The 24,362-nt window shown below is 47.5% G+C and overlaps 2 protein-coding genes and 1 non-coding gene across 7 annotated transcripts in view; 1 reads left to right on the top strand and 2 right to left on the bottom strand.

Annotated features, from left to right (window-relative positions):
- Positions 1 to 5,677, bottom strand: part of SPATA31F1 (SPATA31 subfamily F member 1) — a 113,045-nt gene extending 107,368 nt beyond the window's left edge. For 2 of the 3 annotated variants that reach the window (XR_003432610.1, XM_027105611.1), the window contains exon 1: positions 5,355 to 5,677. The gene's annotated coding sequence lies outside the window, so the exon portion shown is untranslated. The remainder of the gene's footprint in view (positions 1 to 5,354) is intronic. The other variant, XM_027105612.1, reaches the window with a different exon arrangement.
- LOC113620280 (U6 spliceosomal RNA) lies at positions 870 to 976 on the bottom strand. The gene has a single exon (XR_003432729.1). It is a non-coding gene; the product is annotated as a U6 spliceosomal RNA (small nuclear RNA).
- Positions 5,678 to 5,784: 107 nt separating the features above from the next.
- Positions 5,785 to 14,798, top strand: DNAJB5 (DnaJ heat shock protein family (Hsp40) member B5). 3 transcript variants are annotated; one of them, XM_027105620.1, is made up of 5 exons: positions 5,793 to 5,970; positions 6,806 to 6,950; positions 9,300 to 9,544; positions 12,627 to 13,228; positions 13,371 to 14,798. In XM_027105620.1, the coding sequence occupies exons 1-5, from the start codon at positions 5,808 to 5,810 to the stop codon at positions 13,602 to 13,604; spliced, it is 1,389 nt and encodes a 462-aa protein (XP_026961421.1). In that variant the 5' UTR covers positions 5,793 to 5,807; the 3' UTR covers positions 13,605 to 14,798. The 3 variants fall into 3 exon arrangements, with proteins under 3 accessions (XP_026961417.1, XP_026961421.1, XP_026961420.1); XM_027105616.1 differs by lacking the exon at positions 6,806 to 6,950 and having other exon boundaries at positions 5,785 to 5,970; positions 13,371 to 14,796; XM_027105619.1 differs by lacking the exons at positions 5,793 to 5,970; positions 6,806 to 6,950 and adding an exon at positions 6,330 to 6,749 and having other exon boundaries at positions 13,371 to 14,796.
- Positions 14,799 to 24,362: the final 9,564 nt, after the last annotated feature.

The raw sequence follows: 24,362 nt of genomic DNA, 5'->3' as shown, positions 1-24,362 counted from the left end.
CATACACAGATAGCCAGACCTGTAGCCCATGTCAGAGGATTTCTTACCACCTGCACAACTCACCCCCTTCACAAAGACTCCCACACCCTTCCTGTAAATTTCCCACGAAGGTCCATCAGGCTCAGAAACACCTTAATAATATCCTACACGTCCCTTTTCCTTATCTCCAGGCTCAGTGAAGCCAAGCATTGGGACAGAGGAAGAGGCATAAAAGCTGGACCTATGTGAACCTTAATGACAAGCAAGGTTTCCCCACCCTCATTCGGGCAGTCCTGACTGGAACTTCAGAGCCTCCCAGCACTGTTCCTGCTACCAACTGCCACTTGTTCCCAGGGTTGGCTGGAACCTCAGTTCCACAAAAACTTCCACCGACCCTGACTTTCCCTAGAGATAAAGAGGAGTGCACTTGAGCCAGAGCAGGGCAGTGGTTGCTAAATTTGCTAAATATGGAGTAATTAGTGTTCTCTCTCCCATCCCACTCATAGGGTTGCTTGGAGTTTGGCCTTGCAAAACTTCAGTTTCCTCATCTGTAAAAATCTGGAAAACAGTTCATTTTGTCTGCTTCCTGAGCTGATAGTTGAGTGAGGACAGAATACGTTTGGTGAGAGGAAAGAGCTTGGTACAGTGTAAGGCATTAAGTGAGCAGCAAGAATTTCTGGCCCCACCTGAAGGCTGTGTGTGTATCATCTTCCACCCACCCACAGTCCCAGGCATAGCCGGGGGAACTTCCATTGGCCTCTGTCCACAGTGCTGAAGTCACAGCCAAGCCAGCTGGGGATCTTCAGTCCCTCTTTTTTTTTTGGCAATATACTAATTTATCCATATATACATTCATTTTACATTATTACATTTTAATATTCATCAAAAACAAAAACATGGAACCCTTCATGAATTTGCATGTCATCCTTGCGCAGAGGCCACGCTAATCTTCCCTGTAATGTTCCAGTTTTGGTATATGTGCTGCTGAAGTGAGCACTTGAGTCCCTCCTTGTCCCATCTAAGTAAGCATCAAATACAGAGACTTCCAAGCCCAAGGATTGCCCTAAAGCTCAGAAAGTAGTGCCAAAATGTTTTTTATTTCACTAATTTCTAGTATCTTTGTCTTTAAAAAAAATAATAAATAAATAATAACACTCCTTTCAAAATTATAACAGGTACAAAACGGGCAAGATGTGATTTAGCAGGTCAGGGAGAACAGAGGATGCAGTCTTCACCTGGTGTGAGTGAACTACCAAAAAGCTGATGTAACCTGAGGCTACACGGAAAGAAGTTCAGGGTCAGAGGAGGGATGCAGGCTGGCTAGTATGCTGCACCAGCACTCCTGGAAAAACCTAACCAGAGCCAGGCATCATAAAATGAAACCCAGCCAGGGGAACATGGTCTTAGTGGCTGGAATTGATACAAGGCACAGGAAGAACCCGTGAAGGCCTGAGAGGTGTTCACCCTATCAAGGAGCAGACTCAAGGGATGCAGATGGCTGATGTCTGGTAGATGGGACCAATGAAGTCAATGTGACCTCAAGCACAGAGCTAAGATCAAAGGTGGAAGAGAGACAGATTTCTGCTCAATAGGACCAAAAGATAACTGAATACCAGGGAAGGTAGTGAAGCTGTATGAGCATATGACAGAAATGTGGAGTTGGGGGTGAAATGTCTTCCCAGGTGTCCAGTCCTCTTGAGACCTGCGATGCCAGTAAATGGTTAAGCGCTTTCTGGTGCATCCCCAGCCCTGAGGCGGGCTGAGCTGTAGGGAAACCCATGCTTATACAGACCCAAGTGACCCCAAAGCATCAGCATCACTGGGTTGGGAACCTTTTTTTAGTTCAACCTCTTAAACCAACTGCTGTGCTTCCAGCTCTGAGTCCTGACCTGAGAGAAAAGATCCAAGATCCCAATATAGCTATTAATCCCCTTTCCAGGTGGGCTCTGGGAAGCATGCCTTTGGAACCTGATGTTGCACGCCCTCTGCTGGTCATTCCCAGTACTGTTCTCTCACCCCCAAGAAAAAACCCATTTGAACCTTTATGGTACTAGTCAGTGTAGGTTCAGAACAGTCGGGGAGACCCGAGGCAAGTACCAGGGAGTAAGATCACTGGTCAGTGTTCAGTCAACGTACAGGATCATAACTGAATCTGTGGATGGTTCAAGTATCAGTATCAAGATTAGGGCTCATCTGTGTCTAGGAGGAGGGCTTATACTGAGGCTGGGTGTAGGGAACTTTCTGGTCTAGGACTAACACCAAGGTCAGTGTCTCAGGCTGAGGCCAAAGTTAGGGCTCATTGTGGGACTGAACTCTGGGCTCAAGTGTCAGCATGAAGTGTGTATCCAGGTGATATGCTAAGAGTCTGACCACAGGAAGGAGTCAGTCTGCATCCAGAGTAATGGGGTCAATGCAGTATTCCTACACCAGGTGGAAACATCAGGTAGATAATAAGCACCAGCCATTGGAGAACTCAAGCAGAGATATTGCCAGAGAAGAAGTATAAGAGATGGGGGACAGAATAAGCAAGTCACTAATTTCCAAGGACCTCCCAACCTTAAAGATGGAAATAGCCAAGCTAGAGTGCCCCTTTCTTCTCAGAATGTTAATCTCAGTATTCTAGTTCCAGCTTCCTGTTAAAGCCCCCCACTAACCCTAGTACTGCCATATACAAATTATAGGAACAATTTGGGGACAGGAGAGGTCCAAGGACCAGTCCTGTCACTGCAGAAAGCCGGCACTGTGGGGGTAGTCTTCCTTTCCCCCAGGATTCTCTGTGTCTACTGGCAACAAGGCTTGGCAGCCTCCCACACCCAGATCTTAGCAACCCTGGGAGCCCCTGGCAACTGTTGCCATGGTGACAAGACAGGGAACTGAGAACAAGTTGGGGGGGAGCACTTCCTGTGGAGGCTTCAGGATATGTGCAAGATAGGGCTCCCCCTCCCATACACAGTCTGGGAGGGAACATGTGCTCCTGTCTAAACACCTCCTCACTGGCACCCACCCCCGCCCCTGCCCCCGAGTTCTGGTTCCCTCAGGGTGAGGAAATGAGGGACATCTAGGGTTGTGACATCTCCAGAGGGAGGGAGGGTGAGTGGGGGTGTTTGGAACTGACATGATCACAGATGCATGCATACACCGGCAGACATGGTGTCAGCATATCAACAGCCATGAAGCCACACTTCATCCACTCTTTGTCATGTAGACACAGGCCTACTTAGTCATTTAATCACATATGTACAGTAACACAAAATCACATACCTACAGCAAATAACAGAATCAGGCACACTACCGCACAAAAATAATTACCCAGATACACTCACTTACAAATTGCATGATAGATACAACAAGACAAATAATTCCCAGGCTCAAACATTTACAGATGCACTCACATACCGAGATATCCGTGAACATACAGCATAAGTTAACTTTCTTGAGCGCTAAGTACAGGCCGAGCTCAGAACTAAGTGCATTACATGTGTTACCTTAATTAACCCTCTCAACGACCCTATGAGGTACTGCTGTCCCCATTTTACAGAGGAGGAAATGAGGCACCAATGTGGCAAGTAACCTCACAAGGTCAACAGTCTGCCTTCAGAGCCTACATTCTCATACCCTATGCCACACCCTGAGGCACCCCTGGTTCCTCTCACACCTTCCTGATACCCAGGACAATGGGACACAGGACAGCAACTGAAAACTCAGCAAACAACGGAATCTGTGCCACCAATACCTGAAGGCACAGCCCTGCACCCTTAAAGGTCTAAGCCTACACTTCAGCATCAGCAGGGACCAGGTAAAGGCCGGTGACTAAACTCTGCCTCCGTGTTGGCACAGGCAAGGCTGGAGGAGGTAAAATAGACAAACCTGGCATAGGAAGAAGCAGAGCCGCCCACAGCCCAGGCCCCCATGAATCTGGAGGTGGGGGAGTGAGAGCCCTCAGATATAAGGAGCCAGTACCATTCCTGGGCCCCCTCACCCTCCCTTTCCCATCTCCATGTCACACTATTCCATTCCCTCATCACCCCACCTCCCCTCCCTTCCTCATTTCTTCTCACCTCATCTCTCTGTCCCATCCTTTTGCTACTCATCCCATCTCCCCTCCCTCCCCTCCCTATCCCCCTCACCCCATCTCCTCTCCCTCCACTCCCTTACCCCATCTTCCCTCTCTCCTCTCCCCCTCTCCCTCCCCTCACCACGCCTCCCCTCCCCATCTCCCTTACCCCATCTTCCCTCCCTCCTCTCCTTATCCCCATCACCCTGCCTCCTCTTACCACATTTCCTTTCCTTGCCTCACACCTCACACCCCTTTATACCTGGGATCCCCATCGTGATAACTAGAAAGAAGGCATATAGTGGAGAATAGGCAGACGTAACCTCAGGATCCCTAGACTGCTCTCCTGTTCTGCTCTGTGGCCTAGGTATTGATGCTCTCCAAGCCTGTTTCCAGCTCTGTCTAGTTTGCATGACCTCATGGGTGTCCATACATTGCCTCAGGGAAACTGCAAGGAAAGAGAAGTGAGAGCTTCTGCTCTGGCCCTTCCTTTGTCCTCAAAACCCCCAAGAACTCCTTCCCCCTCTTCACCCCTGGATTACCCCCTCCCTACCCCCGCTCCCTCTAGCACAGATGGGCCTGGGAGACAGTGACGTGGGCGCCAGGCACCGTGTCTGCTCAAGCGTCGGCTTCCGCTGGCAACCGCCTACGCAGCCCTGCCTGCTCTGAACATCGGGGACACTGGGGCTGAGAATTAATGGGGGTGGGGGCGGGGGTACTGAAATGGGAGATTCTGAGGGTGTTAAGAAAGGAGATCATGTGGAGCTGAGACGAAGGGTTAAGGGGCGGGGGGCTAGGATAGGGGAGCACATGGGAGTAGATAAGGATTAAGAATAGGATAAGACAGAAGATCATGGGGGAAAGACAGGAGATCATATGGGGCCAGGAATGGGGGGGAGTAAAAGGGGGATAAAATGTGGGAACTCAAAAGGGAAGTAGGATGAAAGATTATAGGGAGAACTTTAATGAGGATTGTGGGGATTGTTGAGAAGGGGCTGCTCATGAGGGAGCAGGGATGAGGGGATTATACAGAGGATGAAAAGGGGACTCATAAAGGGAATCTTGGAGGTGCTAAAACCGTGGAGAACTGCTAGGTTACAAAGGAGAGGGCAGAAGGGTACTTAAACTATGCTCATCTACCGGGGTCTGTTTTGAGATTCAGTTAGGTCATATCAGGTCAACTCCGGGTCACGGTAAGGTAAAGCTAAATCAGGTCAGGGCTAGGACAGTTCACGGTTCAATGGAAGACAGGTAAGAATGGTAACCTTTTCACCCCGGTCCAGGGACCACACCTCCCAGAGTGCACTATTCTCTCCCCTACCCTCCTAAATGAAGACAGGAAAGAATGCCCAGAGTCACCGCCAACTGGTGGGCGCAGTTTTCCTTTAAGGCTGCCTTTGACGTTGCACGGGTTCCAGAAGGTTCTCCCGGGATTCGGGCAGTGGCCAGTACGTCCCACGTTCTCAAACCGGAGATTGGACTAAAATAGTTGTCCCCCGACTGGGGTCTGAGCCCCACAGACCAACCAATAAAATCAAAGGGCGCGTGGAGTTGCCGCCCTCTGTCCCTTTTACCAATGACACGACGAGATAGCGAAGAGGTGTGGTTGATTGATCCCAAAGTGCACCAATCAGACCCACACCAATCACGGCCCGGAATGTGTGCGCGTGTGGCCGGGTGACAGGGGCGGAGAATGGGCGTCTACCACAGAGCCACTCGTTGAAAGCTGTCCAATTACAGCAGAGGCTGAGCTGAGTGACGGGCAGACGGCGCAATGGGCAGCGCGGAGGCGGAGCTGTGGGGGCGGGTTCCCGGGCCCGCTGGCCGCCGCCGGCGGGCGGGCGACTCCTGTCCCGAGTGGAGGCGGCGGAGCCAGAGCCGGGGGAGGGGGCAGCGGCTGTCTGACGGACCGCGGCGGCGCCCGCAGCTCCTCACTGGTGAGGGCACCGAGCCAGGACTCGAGGGTCCCGGGAGGGGGGCGTCGCGCGTCGCGAAGCCAGGGGTCCTGGTGTCGGGATGTCGGGACACTGAGGGCCCTTCGGCTCTTCCACCGCGGGGGTGTGGAGGTTCAGGGTCTGCAAGGTGCTCGATGTCCGCGACCCTCTTACAGGGGGCAGCCTGCGTCTGAGCCGGGGGAGGGTCGGGTGGGGTCGCACTGGGTTCCGGGGCGGCGTTTCTGAGCCAGCCCAGTCAGCCAGCGCCGGTGACATCACCGACCACCCTCCCCCGCCGGAGCCCCCTCCCCTCTCCTCCCCTCCTCTCCTCGCCGCGCCTTTTGTCCCAGCCGAGCTCTGCCCCGCCCCGCCCCGCCCATCTGCGAGGGAGGAGACTCCCTGTCAGTGACTTCATTGAGTAGATTCTTGGGGATTGGGGTCTGGTCCTCCCCGGGGAGAGAGGCGAGAAGAACACGCTGCCTCTCAGGCCCTCACAGACAATCACACCTGTCAGAGGTACACGCTGCCACTCACAAGCACACACTCTTCGCACTGCCAGCCTTACTGTCACACAGCCATACAGCCATTCACAATCAGCCAGACATCGCTGCACCTGAGAGCAGGTGACCGCTGGACCCTATTCCTTCACTCTCCACACCTGGGGATCAGGTCCAGCTCCTGCTGCACCGGACAGGCCTTGCTGGGCAAGTGCCTCTGAGAACCCGAGGAGGCGGCTTCCAGAGCTGCAGCTCTCCAAGCAGGCTCCGGTGGAGCGATCAGAGGTGAGGGGCTGGGCTGGGCATGTTTAAGCGCACAGTGCTCTCCTGCCCATCCCCAGCAGCACCCCCACTACAGGCCCGAGGCGCTTTCCGGAGCTTCCCACACTTCTGGGGAGAAGACTTCTTAGCCAGCTTGATGTTTAAAATTCAGCTGGAGCCCTTAAAACTTCGAGCGTGGACGCTGAATGGGTTTGTAAAGTTTCGGTAAGTCCCTCTGGAGAAGGGCACTCATACCCATACCGAGTCAAATTCTCCATGTCATATCCCCCTCCATTGCCTACCCGCTTCCTCCATCTCATCCTCGTCTCATCCCCAGTTACGTATAAGAACCCCCCTTCTGTCCCACCCTTACATTTGAATGAACCGCACCCCTTGTCATTCATCTTATACCAAACCCTTCAGGCATCCGTTTTCCACAAACACCTCCTCTAGTATTTCAACTCTCTACATCCCATTGGTAACCCATTTGCCACTTCAGACATTTCCATTTGTCATCCTTCATCCCCCTCCGTCAGTACTTCATTTTCTGTATCAACCATCCCCCCTCCCTGTACCAGTCCCCCTTGCCATTTCTTATTTTTTAGTCCTGCCTCTACATTAACATCCTCTTCATTCTCTCCATCAAAGGCAGTGTCATGCCATGGGGCTCCTTTGTCATTCCAACACGTGGCTTGTGGGTAGGGGAGGGAGGGAGGAAAGAAGGAGGAAAAAAGGCAACTCCTGAAAGAGCTTGCCCTATGTCTGTGGAGGCAAGAGAATTAGAGGTCTAGAACAGTTAGCACAGGGGTGCAAGGGAGGAAGCTGGCCGAATGAAGAGGTAATGCAGGGACAGTGAGGGGAGGGTTGAAAGCACTGGCAAGGCATTCCACTGGCCCTCAGCCTAAAAGCTGCTACAGTTCTCTGGGGGCACCCTCTTGGTGTGCTAGGGTTCCTTCCCAGTTTCGGGGGAAAGAAGGTGTGGGCTGAGGCAGAGATGGCGGCAGACCACCCCCAACTCCCTCTCAGACAGCTTTTACTGCTGCTTCCGAAAATGGCTGCCCTCCCCCAGATGCCCTTTCTTCTCTGCCTCCCAGCCACAGGCTCCCCCACCAGGCATGACATGCTGGTAGGGGAAAAGGGGGAGTGCCCGCCCTAATGGAGCCTTCTCTTCGTCAGAGTGAGGTGACTCCCAGAACCATGAGTCAACCCAGCCACCTGTAACAGGCCCTGTGGGGGCAGGAGTTAGGGCTGTTGTCCCTATCTACCTGGGGCCTTGAGGTCCCCTAACCCATTACAGCCCTCACTCCTGCCAGGACACCCTGTAATCTCTCTGAAGCAGTCAGAGGCAGAAAAGGCAGGCCTTAGCTGTGGCTGCCAGCCCATGACATTGCTAGAAAGACTCCGGTTCTCTGGGCTTTGGCAGGGGTTGGCCAAGTCTCAGATGGGTTAGAGAATGGCTTCTGGCCATTCCCCCTACTAGCTCTAGCTACAGGAAAGTGCCTTTCCCTCTATCCACCACAGAGACATTGATGGAGGGAGATTAGAGTGAAAGAATGAGAGTCCTGTGTTTCTCCCTCATATAAATAACAAATGCCCCTGCACCCAGCAAGTCAGGGACTATCAGAGGAGTGTGGACCTGGCACTGGGCCAGATCCTAAACCATGAGGCAGGTGAGAGGGAGGGACTGGTAGAGAAGGTACTAAGGAACGGGTGGTTAGTGCCCAATTGTCTCCTAACAGCTAAGGTTTAAAAGCCCCACCTCCAGGATGCTTTTGTTCACTAACACTGATGCTTAGGTGGCACAGGCATGTCTTCACACACAGTTTTGTGTGTAGACACCGGGAAATGACTAAAGGGAACTGTTGCCCTGGTTGGGGGAAGGACGGTGTCACCCCGCCCCGCTAATGAGAGGGTTAGAAACAGCAGTAACCAAAGGCTGTGAGTCATCCTCTAATCTGAATCACACGTGAGGCTTAGCACAGTCTGGGGAGCGGGGGCAGGGAGGCCTGGGGTCTCCAGTGGCTGAGAGGAATTCAGGTACACACACCCTGACTCAGCCTGGCTGGCCAAGGCAGCTGGCTGAAGACCCAGGCCTGTTCCCAGCCCTGGGCCACTGCCCCAGCTGCCCTTAGCCTGGGCACTATGCCTGAAGCATGGCACAGGAGACCACGATGCTCAGGTGACCTCACCCAGTACGCTGATCTTCACCAGCTTCTGTGCGTGGGTCTGTCAGTCCATGGTGCCACCTCACTCAGCAGGGCTCGTGGGAGTCCTCAGTCTGGCCCAAGGACCTGGGCCTTAGAATAGCCCCAAAAAGTGGGCCACAGCCCCCAGCTTCCTGTTGGGAAAACCCAGGAGCTAAGGAAAGAATCACAGAATCCTAGAATGTCAGAGCTGGAAGAGATCATCTAATCCAACCCTTTCATTTTACTGATGGGGAGACAGAGGCCCACAGAACAGGCATGACCTGCTGAAAGTTACACAGTGAGTCATTTAGGGGTTGCAGGATCAGCAGGAACAGGACCGGGGTAGAAGGGAACAGAGGCATCAAGGATCGGCCCTGGTTTCTTTCAGAAACAAGGACACCAGTGCCGGTCCAGTGGCTGTGATGGGAAAGGATTACTACAAGATTCTTGGGATCCCGTCGGGAGCCAATGAGGATGAGATCAAGAAAGCCTATCGGAAGATGGCCTTGAAGTACCACCCAGATAAGAACAAAGAACCCAACGCTGAGGAGAAGTTTAAGGAGATCGCAGAGGCCTATGATGTGCTGAGTGACCCTAAGAAACGGGGCCTGTATGACCAGTATGGGGAGGAAGGTAAGAGGGCAGTGCTCCAGCCTGATACTGGACACCTGTCCTTGTCTGGGGTCCTGGGTGACCCAGTTCTCAAAGCAGGGAACTGGAGACTGAGAAGGAGGTGAGGGAGGCAAGTGTTCCCAGCACTGCCATCCAGAGGAAAGAAGAGACCACCCACTACCCAGCCTCAGCTCACCACAGCTCTCCCTGCCTCTCTCTGCCCCTCTCCCTCCTCAAGTTAAGGCCTTAGAAAAGCTAGAGCCAGAGGCCTTCCCCGCCCTTCTTTCCCTCCCAGCCTTATTAGTCCTGCCTGAAGTCCCCGCTTCTCCATTGGCTGATGGGGAAGGTTAGGAAAGGGAGTGTGTGGCTCTCTGAGGACAGCGCATTTACAGTCATCAGCATAAAAGTTTGGCCCTTAAGCAGCCGGGGAATTAACCACTGGAGCTCTGAGCTAGAGATGGTTGTCCCCTTCCCTGCCCCCTTCCTGCCCACTTCAGGCCAGCAGAACAGAGGTAGAGTTTCGACTCCCTGAGGAAGTGGCAGGCATCCAAGCAAGAGTGGAAGGGGAACTGCTGCTGGCACCTTGCCCCCTCCTGGGGTAGCTGGTGGCCACGCACAGGGTGTCAGGAAAGGTCCAAATAAAGCCTCTGAGAGGGCGGCTCCTCCCAGCACATCCCACGGGCATGATGTAGCTGCTAATTCTGGGCCTGCCCCTCAGGGCCGCCTGCCACCCGCCAGCCACAAGCACCTGTCAGGCTATATTAAGAGACATTGTCACAGCTGAGGACTCTCCTTTCCAGGAGGAACTGTCCTTCCTCCCCAGTGGCATCCACCTTTCTTCCACATTCTCCTCCTCACTCCCCCTGTTCTAGTCTCAAAATTAGATGGGCTAATGATATATACTGTACCTGATACAAAGCAGGTGCTCAAAAGAATGTTCTTTTCCTTTCCTCCTCCTTGCTTTATGTTCCATGGCCCTGTCCTCTGTACACCCCAGTCCTCCCAACCCCCTCTTCTTATTCTCCATGCCACTAGTTCCTTCCGTTTTTCCCTCCTCACCTACTAGACTTGCCAATTCCCAGACTCACCAGGTATCTTCTGGAATCCCCAATATTCTCTCAGCTAAGAAATGTTTCTCTCTGGGGTAGAGGGATGGGAGGGGTAGTGGTGGGGAAGAGGGAAGCAGTACAGACACCATGCCACCATGTGACCTGTCTAGGAATTGCACTCATTCCTCTGCTCGGCCTCACCTTTGATTAGGAAGAAGGTAGGAGCTGGGAGACCTCCGCTTTCTGCATGACCAAACCTAAGCAAAGGGCAAAACTCATGCCCTAGGTCCAGGCACCAGTTCTAATGGAGATCTACATCCCAGGAGGGCTCCTGAGGATGCAGCACAACCTTAAGGAGACATCCAGGGCCTGGGAAGGGAGAAGCAGCCTTGGAAATGTGGGTTGTATTTCTGTCTGCCCTGCCCCTTCCCCAGTAGCCAGCTAGAACAGTTGTGCACATAGACTCTGTGTGCAGCCCTCCCTGGGGACAAGTTGTTCCCAGCTTGAATGGGGGGTGGTAGTGGTACAGCAGGAATCCTTGCAGAGAAGTCACCCCCTCCTGTCATCATCAGTCCAACTTCCCTCTCTCACTGAGCTCTGCCAAGCTTCTTGAACTCACCTGGTAATCAGACCCTCAATAAAAGGAAAGAACAGACCTTGAGTCTTAGGGGAAGGGTGAAGAGGCAGCTGTCACAAGTCACTGAATTGCTTGCCACTTGGCCTCTCTAATGAAACCCAAATCTCCTCTTGTGGTCCCAGGAAGTAAGAGGCTAATTTAGGCTCAGGCTTCCACAGCCAATGAAATTCTAGATAAAGCCCTCAAAGAGAAAAGTCCCTTCCCCAAGCCTGGGCCCCACCCCTAAGTCTATATATTCTAGATCATTTCTCAGTGTTAATCCCCTTCCTCCCTCCTTCCCACAAAAGCCCCCCAACTACTCCAATCACCACCCCTACCATCCCCCTTGAAGACTGCCCCCACAAATCTGAGCCCCTTAGACAGAACCTGACTCGAGAGAGAGTAGCTGGGGTCACCTGCAGTGTGCCAGCTCACTCATCCTTTTTGGCAGCTCTGACATTAGGTATGGGGTGTAAGGCTTGGTGTTGTACAACTCCAAGGAGCTCCCTTCCCATTGCAATCTATGTCTGTCCAATGTGTGAATGGCAACCCCTGGAGCTGTGCAACACTGTGAACCCTGAGTGTGGGAACAAAGCATTTGAAAACTTTTGTAGAGAAATAGCTCCTCTTCTCCAAGCTAATGATCTTTCCTGCTTTTTTGGGGCCCTCCTCATTTCCCATTTGGACACGAGTCAGAGAAAGAGGAAACCATGCTAGAAGTAGAGTGAGAGTGGGGGCTTCCCTGGTGGCGCAGTGGTTGAGAGTCCGCCTGCCGATGCAGGGGACACAGGTTTGTGCCCTGGTCCGGGAAGATCCCACATGCCACGGAGCGGCTGGGCCCGTGAGCCATGGCCGCTGAGCCCGTGCGTCCGGAGCCTGTGCTCCGCAACAGGAGAGGCCACAACAGTGAGAGGCCCACATACCGCAAAAAACAAACAAACAAAAAAAAGAAGTAGAGTGAGAGTGGACTTCCTCCTGGACTGTATTGCCACCTTATTTGGGACAGGTCACTTACAGCCCTCTGTATGGTCAAATTCTGTCTGATTGCCTCTTTCCCTGTCTTTGGAGATAAGCAAAGATATGGGAGCCAGGTATGACTTGTAATGTGACCCCAGGCCAGTCATTCAAGGCTCTGTGAGACATCTTTGGGTCACAGGTACATGGAAGAGTTTACAGTGCTGGAAGTCACATCTTACCAGTCTTCTAGTCTTAGCTTTTCAGCCTCTTTGAACCTCAAGATGTGCCTTATTATTAAACATATAATTAAGAGTAGAAATCTTGCCAGAGATTTTTCTTACTCTATTAAGCCAGCCTTCTCTGTGGGAGTTAAAGCTTGCTTCTTCCTCTAGGCCCATGAACTAGGAGCTAGAGGGCAGGGGGAGGAGAGTGGGGTGGGGCAGAGACCAGCCATACTGCCCCTAACTTCTCCTCCCTCCAGGCCTGAAGAGCGGCGGCGGTTCATCAGGGGGCTCCAGTGGCTCCTTTCACTACACCTTTCATGGGGACCCCCACGCCACATTTGCCTCCTTCTTCGGCGGCTCCAACCCCTTCGATATCTTCTTTGCCAGCACTCGCTCCACTCGTCCCTTCAGTGGCTTTGACCCAGATGACATGGACGTGGATGAAGATGAGGACCCATTTGGCTCCTTTGGCCGCTTTGGGTTCAATGGGCTGAGTAGGGGTCCAAGGCGAGCCCCAGAACCACTGTACTCTCGGCGCAAGGTGCAGGACCCACCTGTGGTGCATGAGCTGAGGGTGTCCCTGGAGGAAATCTACCACGGCTCCACCAAACGCATGAAGATCACAAGGCGGCGCCTCAACCCTGACGGGCGAACTGTACGCACCGAGGACAAGATCCTGCACATTGTCATCAAGCGTGGCTGGAAGGAAGGCACCAAGATCACCTTCCCCAAAGAGGGCGATGCCACACCTGACAACATCCCCGCTGACATCGTCTTTGTGCTCAAAGACAAGCCCCATGCGCACTTCCGCCGAGATGGCACCAACGTGCTCTACAGTGCCCTGATCAGCCTCAAGGAGGTGGGGCCTGGATCAGATTGTGTGTGGTTTTATCGGGTGGGGGGTGGGGGTGACGGAGACATTCTTTCCCCACTCTCTGTATTCTTCCCTTCCCAATCACTCTACCCTACCTTTTCCTCACTTTCTGTCTCATTTTCCCCAGGCACTGTGTGGCTGTACCGTGAACATTCCCACCATTGATGGCCGAGTGATCCCTTTGCCCTGCAATGATGTCATCAAGCCAGGCACCGTGAAGAGACTCCGTGGGGAGGGCCTTCCCTTCCCCAAGGTGCCCACCCAGCGGGGAGACCTCATTGTCGAGTTCAAAGTTCGCTTCCCAGATAGATTAACACCACAAACAAGACAGATCCTTAAGCAGCACTTACCATGCTCCTAGGCCCTGCCCCAGCCAGCCCAGAGCCTTCCACAGCAATAGCCCCACACTCACCCCACCCATTGTGCACCCAGCTTGATGTCCACTGGACACTAGCAACTCTTTCTAAATGCAAAAAACAAAACAAACAAAAAAAACTCACTGGTTTTCAGGGAAAATGTTCCTGTCCCTGACCCCTTTCAGAGCTGGGCTGCCTTGGGGGAGTGGGAGGGAGGTGGGGAGAGCTAGCCCAGGCCAGGGGTTAATTTTCATGTCACAAGCTTTGAATCCAGTTCCCACTCCAGTGGCTGGAGAGTGACCTGAGTGCTACTTGAAGATATAGAGATTCCTTGTCCACGCCTGTAAATAGCATGTCCTCCTTCCCCTCTCAGCTTTGCTAATACCTCTCCTTTCCCTTCCCTTCAGCTTCCTCCTACTGGGGGAGGAAGAGGATAAAAAGGACACTGCTTTCCCACCCCAGTCCCACCCCCAAGTCCACAGTGTCCAAGGCTATCACACACATATTCATGCACACAAAGCACACACCTAGAGCTGTGTGTGCCTCTCCAGGGTTGAGATAGGAAGGGAAGGTCCATAACCCATGAACCGGGCCACTGAGCACGAGACACTTTTCATTTGGGAAAGGGAGGTGAAGGGGCCCTCAGCAGCCTCCCTGACAGTTCCCCTGCCCAGACTCTGCAGAGCTGGAAGTACTGTCCTCCCTGCTGCTCTTAAGAGTGTGCAAGGGTAGAGGAAGGGGAGGGGGCTGCTGTATTAAGTCTAAGAGGTGGAGGGCAGGGTCTGTCTCCTAGCCTTCATCAGGAAGGGAAAGGGCTTTGGGTCAGGTGGCAGCTATTCCCCACCAAGAGATTCAGGGTCACAGGTTTCTCCCCACACCTCTGAACTCAGGGCCTAGCCACCCCTAAACTCCCAAATCCCATTTCTGTGATATATGAAGCTACTTATTTCTTACCCTTCATGAAGGCTGCGGGGGAATTTCTAGCCCTCTGACGCCTGTGTGACCCCACCTCACTCCCATAATTGTGTAAAGATCAAATAGTGAAGGAGCTAGGGTAAGACTGCTTCAGCCATGTTCTGGGGTGGGGTTTTTAGGCTTTCTCACTTTGACAAGCCCCTGAATGTTTTTATAGTAGTTTTTTTGTATTTTTTTGTAATGACAGTATTATGGAAAAAATAAAGTATTTTAAAACTATGGAATCTGAGCAGGAGCAACGAACCTGTGATAGGGGTGGATGTGCACTGACAGCCTCCCTCCTGAGCCCCGCTCACCTTTGAGAAGCCCAAGCAGCCCTCGATATAAGGTGAAGCTGACTCCTTCCTTCCTCTAAGCCCAGATTCCCAGAATTTCCAAAATGTACACCCAAAACACAGCAAAGACAGAAGATATCACTCAGCTATTAGAGGAAACAAAAAATATTTGGAAAGAATAAATATCCTGGGTTATGAGAAATAGAGACTATCCTCTAAGGATGTGCTAGCATGAGAATCAGTAGATTTTTCTCTACATGGACTGGAATTTTCCTTTAAGAGAAATTTTCCTCCTAGGAGGGATGGAGGAGGACTTTCTGGCTGACTAGAAGAGACACATTCCCAAAGACAGAGCCTGAGGCAAGTGGAGAGGGCGGCTGGAGGTACCTGCATCCTTGGCCCATGCTTAGCAGGGCCTGGCTGAAGACACAGGATTCCTGTGAGGCCTGAACACTGTTACTGATACTTAAGTCTAAATTGTCCAGGGATGTCTGTCCAGGTCTTTGAATTGACTGTCCCTGCTGAGACACTGGTCCTCAGGGCCTGTGTGTTGACTGCATGATGCCCTTGTCACTTTCCTTGGATCTGGGTAGGGAGGAGCCCTGAAGTCGCAGGAATGCTCATCTGCAGGCTCTGCCTGGGCCTGGACTTTCTCCTGGTGCTGACTTTCCTCCCAGATTCTTTTCCAGGATCAGGCCCATGACAGCCATGCCCTACTGAACTTCAGTGTCCCCAGTGCTATGAAGACAACTCTGCCTTCACCTGTACCTGGGCTCCACATAGAGGCTGACAAGGTCTAGGCTTTTAACAGGGATCTTCCTGCCCTTGTTTTTTATCCTGGGACAACACCAATGAAAAAAGCTCATTCTTTTATTCAGAGTATTTTTGGGTGGAGCCTGTTCCTTCCAGTGCAGAAACCAAGGGGTTTCTGTTCAAAAGGATGTCTGCTAATCCCCCAGCCTGGGCAGGGAGATCCCTAATCCTTCATCCTCTACTCAATGTTTTCCTATTCCAGGTCTCCTAGGGTTGTCCCTCTCTTCACCCAGGGCTAAATTCTTACCCTAGCTCTTTCCTGAGGCCTGAAGCTTTGGGATCTAGGCATGCTGGGCCAAACTGCTCCCTCTGACCTCCCTGTGGATGCGGAGGATCTGGGATCTGGGAAATTATCATGTCCCCACTGAGTACTTTCTGGGGATAGACTATGAGACCTTAGAGGCCAGGGGCACTTCAATGAGAAAGCCCTGAAGTTGGCCTTGCAGCTCTGCCTACAATCTGAGCCTTATCATTCTTGGAGATTACATGTGGGATTTGTGGTCCTTTAATACCTGTGTAACCTTAAACACACACACACACACACCCCTGTATAAAAATCAAGATAGTAAAGAAACTGGGGGAAAGTCTGGTTCAGCCAGGTCCTGGGGAATGGGGTCTTTATTGGGTTATCTCACTTTGAACAAGCCCCTGAATCCTTTTATAGTAGTTGTGTGTGTGTCAGGGGGTAATTTTGTGTGACAGTACTATGACAATCATTTGTTCATTTATATAATAACTATGATCGGTCTGTCCCTCATCCTGCCTTGGGGTTTCTTTCAAACAGCTAAGCAACCTCGGCTTAGCCATCCCTCAAACAAACCAAATCAACTGCACAGTTGGGTGGCTGAGAGAGAAGGGTGGACTGAGGAATGGGCCATGATTGAGTCTCTATAAAACTAAACAGTTTTATGGATTCAAGGAGCTTGAGAGGTAAGCTCTACCTCTACCATACCCCAAACCATATAATCTGGGCTTACTAATGCTTGTCTAATGCCTAGATCAAGGAAGGAAAGCTTCCAAGAGGTATTCAGGCAGTGTTCTTGACTCACTGAGTAAACCAAATATCCAGTTTCCAAGTGGCTATAGGACTTTCCAGGAGGGGGACTCTAGAGTATACTTGGCAGCAAGCCATGAACGATACATATCTATAGGGATCACATTCTAACAGGTCTGCCCCAGCTTCTTGCCCAAGTAAACCTTCAGGACATTTTCCAGTTGCTTCTAGTCTAGGTTCTCTTTTAAACACATTGATAGGTCATTTCCTGGTCCATTCCCTGAGTGACTCAAGTCACTTTTTATCTCCTTTGAAGAATGGTCCCTCAAAACCTTCACTAGGTTGCTTTCTGAATTTCTTGACAGGTTAAATTTGGGGCCTTTTCTCAGGCTATGCCTCAGGTTCTTCCCTAGGTCATTCTCTAACTGGAACTTTGCTGGGTCCCTCACATAGAAAATTCCTAGGTGCCACAATCCAATCATTCTTAGATCATCGCTGACTTGGCCCATAAACACAGAGGGCTGTGAAAGTCTATGATCGTTCCTTCTCTGAGATTTGTCTGTTAGTTGCCCTGAGGCCACATCAGTGCCAGAAACTCTTGGATCCTGCAGGCCAGGACCCACTAGTGTTACATGGAACTCTTTCAAAGGTGGTGTTTTAGTTGGTTCCAAATATTATTTATAGGAAATTCTCTAAGAAAAATGGAAACTGGAACATAGGGCTGGGAGCCCAGGCTATACTAAAAGAAGTTAAAATCTACAAATTTTCAGTCTGCTTCTATAACAGGTATTATTTCATTTGGAGTGAGAGACTGTACCTCACACTGGGTCCTAGGAAAGGTTACTCCAAAGGCCCTAATCTTGGGTGGAGAAGAAAGTAGTAAGAATGGGAGCAAGGACTGAAGGTGGGCCTTAGGTAGGGGCTGGGCATGAAACAGGGTTCAGGGCTGGGGAAGCAGTGGGGAATATTTAGCCTGCATTTAAATTAGAGGGGATGAAGGAACAGGCATTAGAAATTCAAAGGGAGACTCAAAGGGAGACTCAAAGGGAGACTCCAGTGGGGAGCAACCACCAGAAATCAGGACAGCAGCTACAAGGGACTCATTGAGCAGAGAGGGGAGACCCTAGAAAAGCTGGCTCCATTTATGCTTCAAATGGTCCTCCCAGGTTTGAGGATGTGGGAGCTGCTGAAGACTGTGCAGTTGATTTGGTTTGTCATCAGTGTTCCACAGCGGTTGGGAGCTTGCGTGTCCTGCTTGTCAGCAAATGACTCTAAAATAGTCCCAGATATCCTCTCAGCAAAGACTGGGCAACTCATTGGTTCTAATGATTTAACAAAACCTCTATTCAATAGTTAACTGACCACTAAGCTAATCAAGCAGAGACTTAGTGTCTACACACAACAAAGAATATAGACCTTACAGAATTAGTTCAGGAAAGTCAATATGCAAACAACAAAACAGCTATAACAACAAACTCTGGAGAGAATATGACTTCTAGAGTTGCCATGTTATATCATTTAAAATGTCCAATTTTCAATAAAAACTACAAAACATGCAAAGAAACAAAAAAATATGGCCCATACATATATGCAGGAGAAAAAACAATAGTCAGTAGAAAGTGACCCTGGGAATTCCCTGGCGATCCAGGGGTTAGGACTCTGTGCTCTCAGTGCTGAGGGCCTGGGTTCGATCCCTGGTCAGGGAACTAAAAATCCCACAACGTGCATGGTGAAGCCAATAAATAAATAAATAAATAATAAAAATAAATTAAAATTGACCTTGAGGAAATCCAGATGCTGGACTTACTAGATAAAGACTTTAAATCAGCCATTCAAAATATGTTCAAAGAAGTAAAGAAAACTATGTTTTAGAAAAAAATGGAAAGTATGAAAACAATGGCTCACCAAATAGAGATTATAAATAGGAGATAGGAATTACTTTTCAAACATAACCAAATAGGAACTCTGAAGTTGAAAAGTACAATAACTGAAATGAAACTTTCAATAGGAGCTCAAAGACAGATCTGAACAGGTAAAAGAAAAATCAGTGATTTTGAAGATAAGTCAATTGAGATTATCTAATGTGAGGAACAGAAAGAAAAAGTAATGAAGAAAAATTAACAGAGCCTAGAAGACCTGTGGGACAACATCAAGTATACAACATACAAATAATGGGAGTGTCAGAAAGAGAGGAGAGAAAGAAAAGGGCATAAATAATACCCAGAAAAATAATGGCCAAAACTTTCCAAGTTGAATGAAAGACTAGTCTACACATCCAAGAAGCTTAACAAGTTCTAGGTATGATAAACACAAAGAGATCCACAATTAGACACATCATAATCAAGCTATCAGAAGACAAGACAGAGACAATCCTGAAAGAGGCAAGAGAAAAGTAACTCATCACGCACAAGGGATCCTCAATAAGATTAGCAGCTTATTTCTCATCAGAGGCTATGAAGGCCAGAAGGCATTGGATGGCATACTCAAAGGTCTGAAAGAAAAATTCTATAATCACCGAAACTATCCACAAATATGGAGGAAGAATTAAGACCAGATAAACAAAAAGTGAAAACCCATTGCTAGCAATTCTGCTCTACAAAAAATACTAGTGGAGTCCTTCAGGCTGGAAAAAAAAAAAAAGGAAATTAGACCAGTAACTCAAATCCACATGAAAAAAATAAATAGCACTGGCAAAGGTACCTACAGAGGAAAATATAAAAGAGAGTATAAATGTATATTTGTTTGTAACTCTTTTCTTCTCCCATCTGATTTAAATAATACCTTCATAAAGCAATAAATCTGTGTTGCTGGACATACAATGTATAAAGATATAATTTGTACGCCCATAAAAGTACAAAGGAGGGGGAGGAAAATGGAGCTGTATAGGAGCAAAATTTTTATATACTATAGAAATTGAATTGGTATTAGTCCAAACTAAATTGTCATAAATTAAGATTTATTAAGATAAAATAAGATACAGATAAGATTTATCAGGCTAAATTAGCAAGATAAATTATGATAATTATAATCCCCAAGACAATAAATTATGATAATTATAATCCCCAAGGCAATCACTAAGAAAATAACTCAAAAATATAGTAAAAGAAATGACAATGTAATTAAAATAGCATACCAGGGCTTCCCTGGTGGCGCAGTGGTTAAGAGTCTGCCTGCTGATGCAGGGGACGTGGGTTCATGCCCCGGTCTGGGAAGATCCCACATGCCGCGGAGTGGCTGGGCCCGTGAGCCATGGCTGCTGAGCCTGCGCGTCCGGAGCCTGTGTTCCACAATGGGAGAGGCCACAACAGTGAGAGACCTGCGTACCGCAAAAAAAAAAAAAAAAATAGCATACCAGAAAATATCTATTTAACAAAAAAGAAGGCATTAAAGGAGCAACTGAGAAACAAACAAACAAAAATGACATAAGAAATATAAAAAACCAAAAGCAAAATGGTAGATATAACCCCTACCATATACTACACTAAATATAAGTGGATTAAAACTTTCCAATTAAAAGACTGATATTGGAAAAATGGATTTTAAGAAATATACAATCCAATTATATGCTATCTACAAGAGACACACTTTGGATTCAAAGGCACAGATAATTAAGAGTAAAAGGATGTATGGACTTCCCTGGTGGTCCAGTGGGTGAGACTTCAGGCTTCCAATGCAGGGGGCCTGGGTTCAATCCCTGGTCAGGGAACTAGATCCTGCATGCATGCCACAACTAAGAGTTCGCATGCTGCAATTAAGAGTCTGCATGCTGCAACTAAGAAGCCCACATGCCACAACTAAGAAGTCCTCATGCCACAACTAACAAGTCTGCATGTTGCGACTAAGCATCTGCATGCCACAACTAAGAAGTCTGGATGCTGCAACTAAAGATCCCGCATGCCATAATGAAGATCCCACATGCCACAACGAAGACCTGGCATAGCCATAAATAAATAAATAAATAAAAATTATAAATAATTTTTTTAAAATATGGTCATCCTTTAAAAAAAAAGAGAGAGTAAAAGGATGGGAAAAGGTATACCATGCAAACAATAACAAAACAAAAGCTCTAAAGTGTCTGTACTAATATCAGACAAATCAAACTTTAAAAGAAAAACTGTTACAAGGGGCAAAAAAAAAGAGATTACATTTTATAATTATAAAAGAGTCAATTCATTAAGAAGATATAACAATTATAAACATACATGCATTTAAAAACAGAACCCCAAATACATGAGGCAAAAACTGACACAATTGAAGGGAGAAATAAACAATTCAACAATAATAATGAGAGATTTCAATATGCCACTTTCAATAATGTATAGAACTAGGCCAAAGATTAACAAGGAAATAGAAGACTTGAACAACATTATAAATCAACTAGACCTAACAGACATCTATAGAGCACTCCATCCAATAATAGCAAAATATACATTCTTTTCAAGTACACATAAAACATTCTCCAAGTGAGAGCATATATTAATCGTTAAAACAAATATCAATAAACTTAAAAGGACTGAAATCATACAAAGTATGTTCTATGATCACAATGGAATGAAAGAAATCAATAAGAGAAGGGAAATGGGGAAATTCGTGTATATGTGAAAATCAAACACACACACATAAATAACCAATGTGAGATCCTAGATTATATATATATATATATATATATATATATATATATATATATATATATAATTATACATATTATTAGGAGATCCTAGGTTATATATATATATATATATATATATATGATCTCCTATTGGCTCTGTTTTTCTGGTGAACCCTGATTAATACACATAGAAATTACCAACTGACTTCAAAGGAAATAGAAATCTCAACAGACAAATGACAAGCAAAGAGATTGAATCAGTAATCAAAAGCCTTCCAACAAAGACAAATTCTAGAATGATGGCTTCACTAGTGAATTCTACCAAACATTTAAAGAATTAATACCAATCCTTCTCAAACTCTTTCCAAAAATCGAAGAGGCAACACTTTCTAACTCATTCTATGAAGTCAGCAATACTCTGATACCACAGCCAGATAATGAAAAATTAGAAAACAATACATTTTAATTTCTAAAATTAGAAAATAAATTTAAATAATAAAATTAGATTAGAAAAGAAAATTACAGCCCAACATTCCTCACAGACACAAAAAATAGACGCAAAAATCTTTAACAAAATATTAGCAAATTGAACTCAATAGCATATTACAAGAATTATTTACCATAGCTAAGTGGGATTTATTCCGGGAATACAAGGGTGGTTCAACATAAGAAAATCAATCAATGTAATACATCATATTGATAGAAAAAAGGAGAAAAAAAACACATGATCATCTCAGCTGACACAGAAAAAACATTTGACAAAATCCAAACTTTTCATGCCAAAAACTCAGAAATAGGAAATAGAGGGAAAATTCCTCAACATGACAATGAATATTTTTTTAAAAAATCCACAGCTAGGGCTTCCCTGGTGGTGCAGTGGTTGGGAGTCCGCCTGCCGATGCAGGGGACACGGGTTCGTGCCCCGGTCCGGGAAGATCCCGCATGCCGCGGAGAGGCTAGGCCCGTGAGCCATGACCGCTGAGCCTGCGCGTCTGGAGCCTGTGCTCCGCAACTGGAGAGGCCACAACAGTGAGAGGCCCGCGTACAGCAAAAAAAAAAAAAAATCCACAGCTAGCATCATATTCCCTGGTGAAAGACTGAAAGTATTCCCCCTAAGATCAGAAACAAGGCAAAGATGCTCACTTTCACTACTGCTGTTCAGCAGTGTACTGGAAGTTCTCCTTGATAAGAAAAAGAAATAGAAGTCATCCAAATTGGAAAGGAAAAGGTGAAACTATTTCTATTCACAGATGACATGATCTTATATATAGAAAATCCCAAAGAATCCACAAGAAAGCTAGTAGCGCTAATAAATAAATTCAACAAAGTTGCAGGGTACAAGATTAACACACAAAAATCAGTTGTGTTTCTCTATGCACCACAAATAAACCATCCAAAAAGGAAATTATGAAGGCAATTCCATTTATAATAGCATATAAAAGTATCAAATACTTAGGAATTAATCCAACCTAGGAGGTTAAGGATTTATATCCTGAAAACTACAAAATATGGCTGAAAGAAATTAAAGAACTATATAAATGGAAAGACATCCTGTACCCATGGACAGGAAGACTTAACATTGTTAAGATGTCAATATTATCCAACATGATCTACAGATTCAACGTAATCCCTATTAAAATTCCAACTATCTTTTTTGTAGAAATGGAAAAGCCACCATCAAAATCATACGGAATTACAAGGAGTCTCAAATAGCCAAAATAATCTTGAAAAAGAAGAATAAAGTTGGAGGACTCATAATTCTTTACTTCAAAACTTACTAAAAACTACATTAATTGGGACTTCCCTGGTGGTACAGTGGTTAAGAATCGCCTGCCAATGCAGGGGACACAGGTTTGATCCCTGGTCCAGGAAGATCCCACATGCCGTGGAGCAACTAAGCCCGTATGCCACAACTACTGAGCCTGCGCTCTAGAGCCTGCGAGCCACAACTACTGAGCCCGTGTGCCACAACTACTGAAGCCCATGTGCCTAGAGCCCATGCTCCAGAACAAGAGAAGGCACCGCAATGAGAGGCCCGCACACCACAACAAAGACCCAATGCAGCCATTAATTAATTAATTATTTTTAAAAAACTACATTAATTAAAACAGTATAGTACTAGCATAAGAATAGACATACAGACCAATGGAATCAAAAAGGAGCCCAGAAATAAACCCTCACATATACGGTCAATTGATTTTTGAAAAGAGTTCCAATACCATTCAATGGGGAAAGGACAATCTTTTCAACAAATGATGCTGAGAAAACTGAATATTTATATTATACCATATATAAGAGTCATGTACCAAAATGTTCATTGCAGCTCTATTTACAATAGCCCGGAGATGGAAACAACCTAAGTGCCCATCATCGGATGAATGGATAAAGAAGATGTGGCACATATATACAATGGAATATTACTCAGCCATAAAAAGAAACGAAATTGAGCTATTTGTAATGAGGTGGATAGACCTAGAGTCTGTCATACAGAGTGAAGTAAGTCAGAAAGAGAAAGACAAATACCATATGCTAACACATATATATGGAATTTAAGAAAAAAAAATGTCATGAAGAACCTAGGGGTAAGACAGGAATAAAGACACAGACCTACTGGAGAACGGACTTGAGGATATGGGGAGGGGGAAGGGTGAGCTGTGACAGGGCGAGAGAGAGGCATGGATATATATACACTAACAAGCGTAAGGTAGATAGCTAGTGGGAAGCAGCTGCATGGCACAGGGATATCGGCTCAGTGCTTTGTGACCGCCTGGAGGGGTGGGATGGGGAGGGTGGGAGGGAGGGAGACGCAAGAGGGAAGAGATATGGGAACATATGTATATGTATAACTGATGCACTTTGTTATAAAGCAGAAACTAACACACCATTATAAAGCAATTATACCCCAATAAAGATGTTAAAAAAAAAATTAACTCAAAATGCATCAAAGACCTAAACTTAAGAACTAGAACTATAGCACTCTGGGGAGAAAACACTGGGAAAAAACTTTATGACAATGCATTTTGGAACAGTTTCCTGGGTACGGCACCAGAAGCACAGGCAACAAGAGAAAAATATAGATAAATTAGACTTCATAAAG

Source organism: Aethalodelphis obliquidens, unplaced genomic scaffold (genome assembly GCF_003676395.1).
Source record: "Aethalodelphis obliquidens isolate GAN/ISIS:26980383/991018 unplaced genomic scaffold, ASM367639v1 scaffold7, whole genome shotgun sequence".
NCBI lineage: Eukaryota > Metazoa > Chordata > Mammalia > Artiodactyla > Delphinidae > Aethalodelphis > Aethalodelphis obliquidens.
This window is presented reverse-complemented; position numbering and strand designations above follow the sequence as displayed.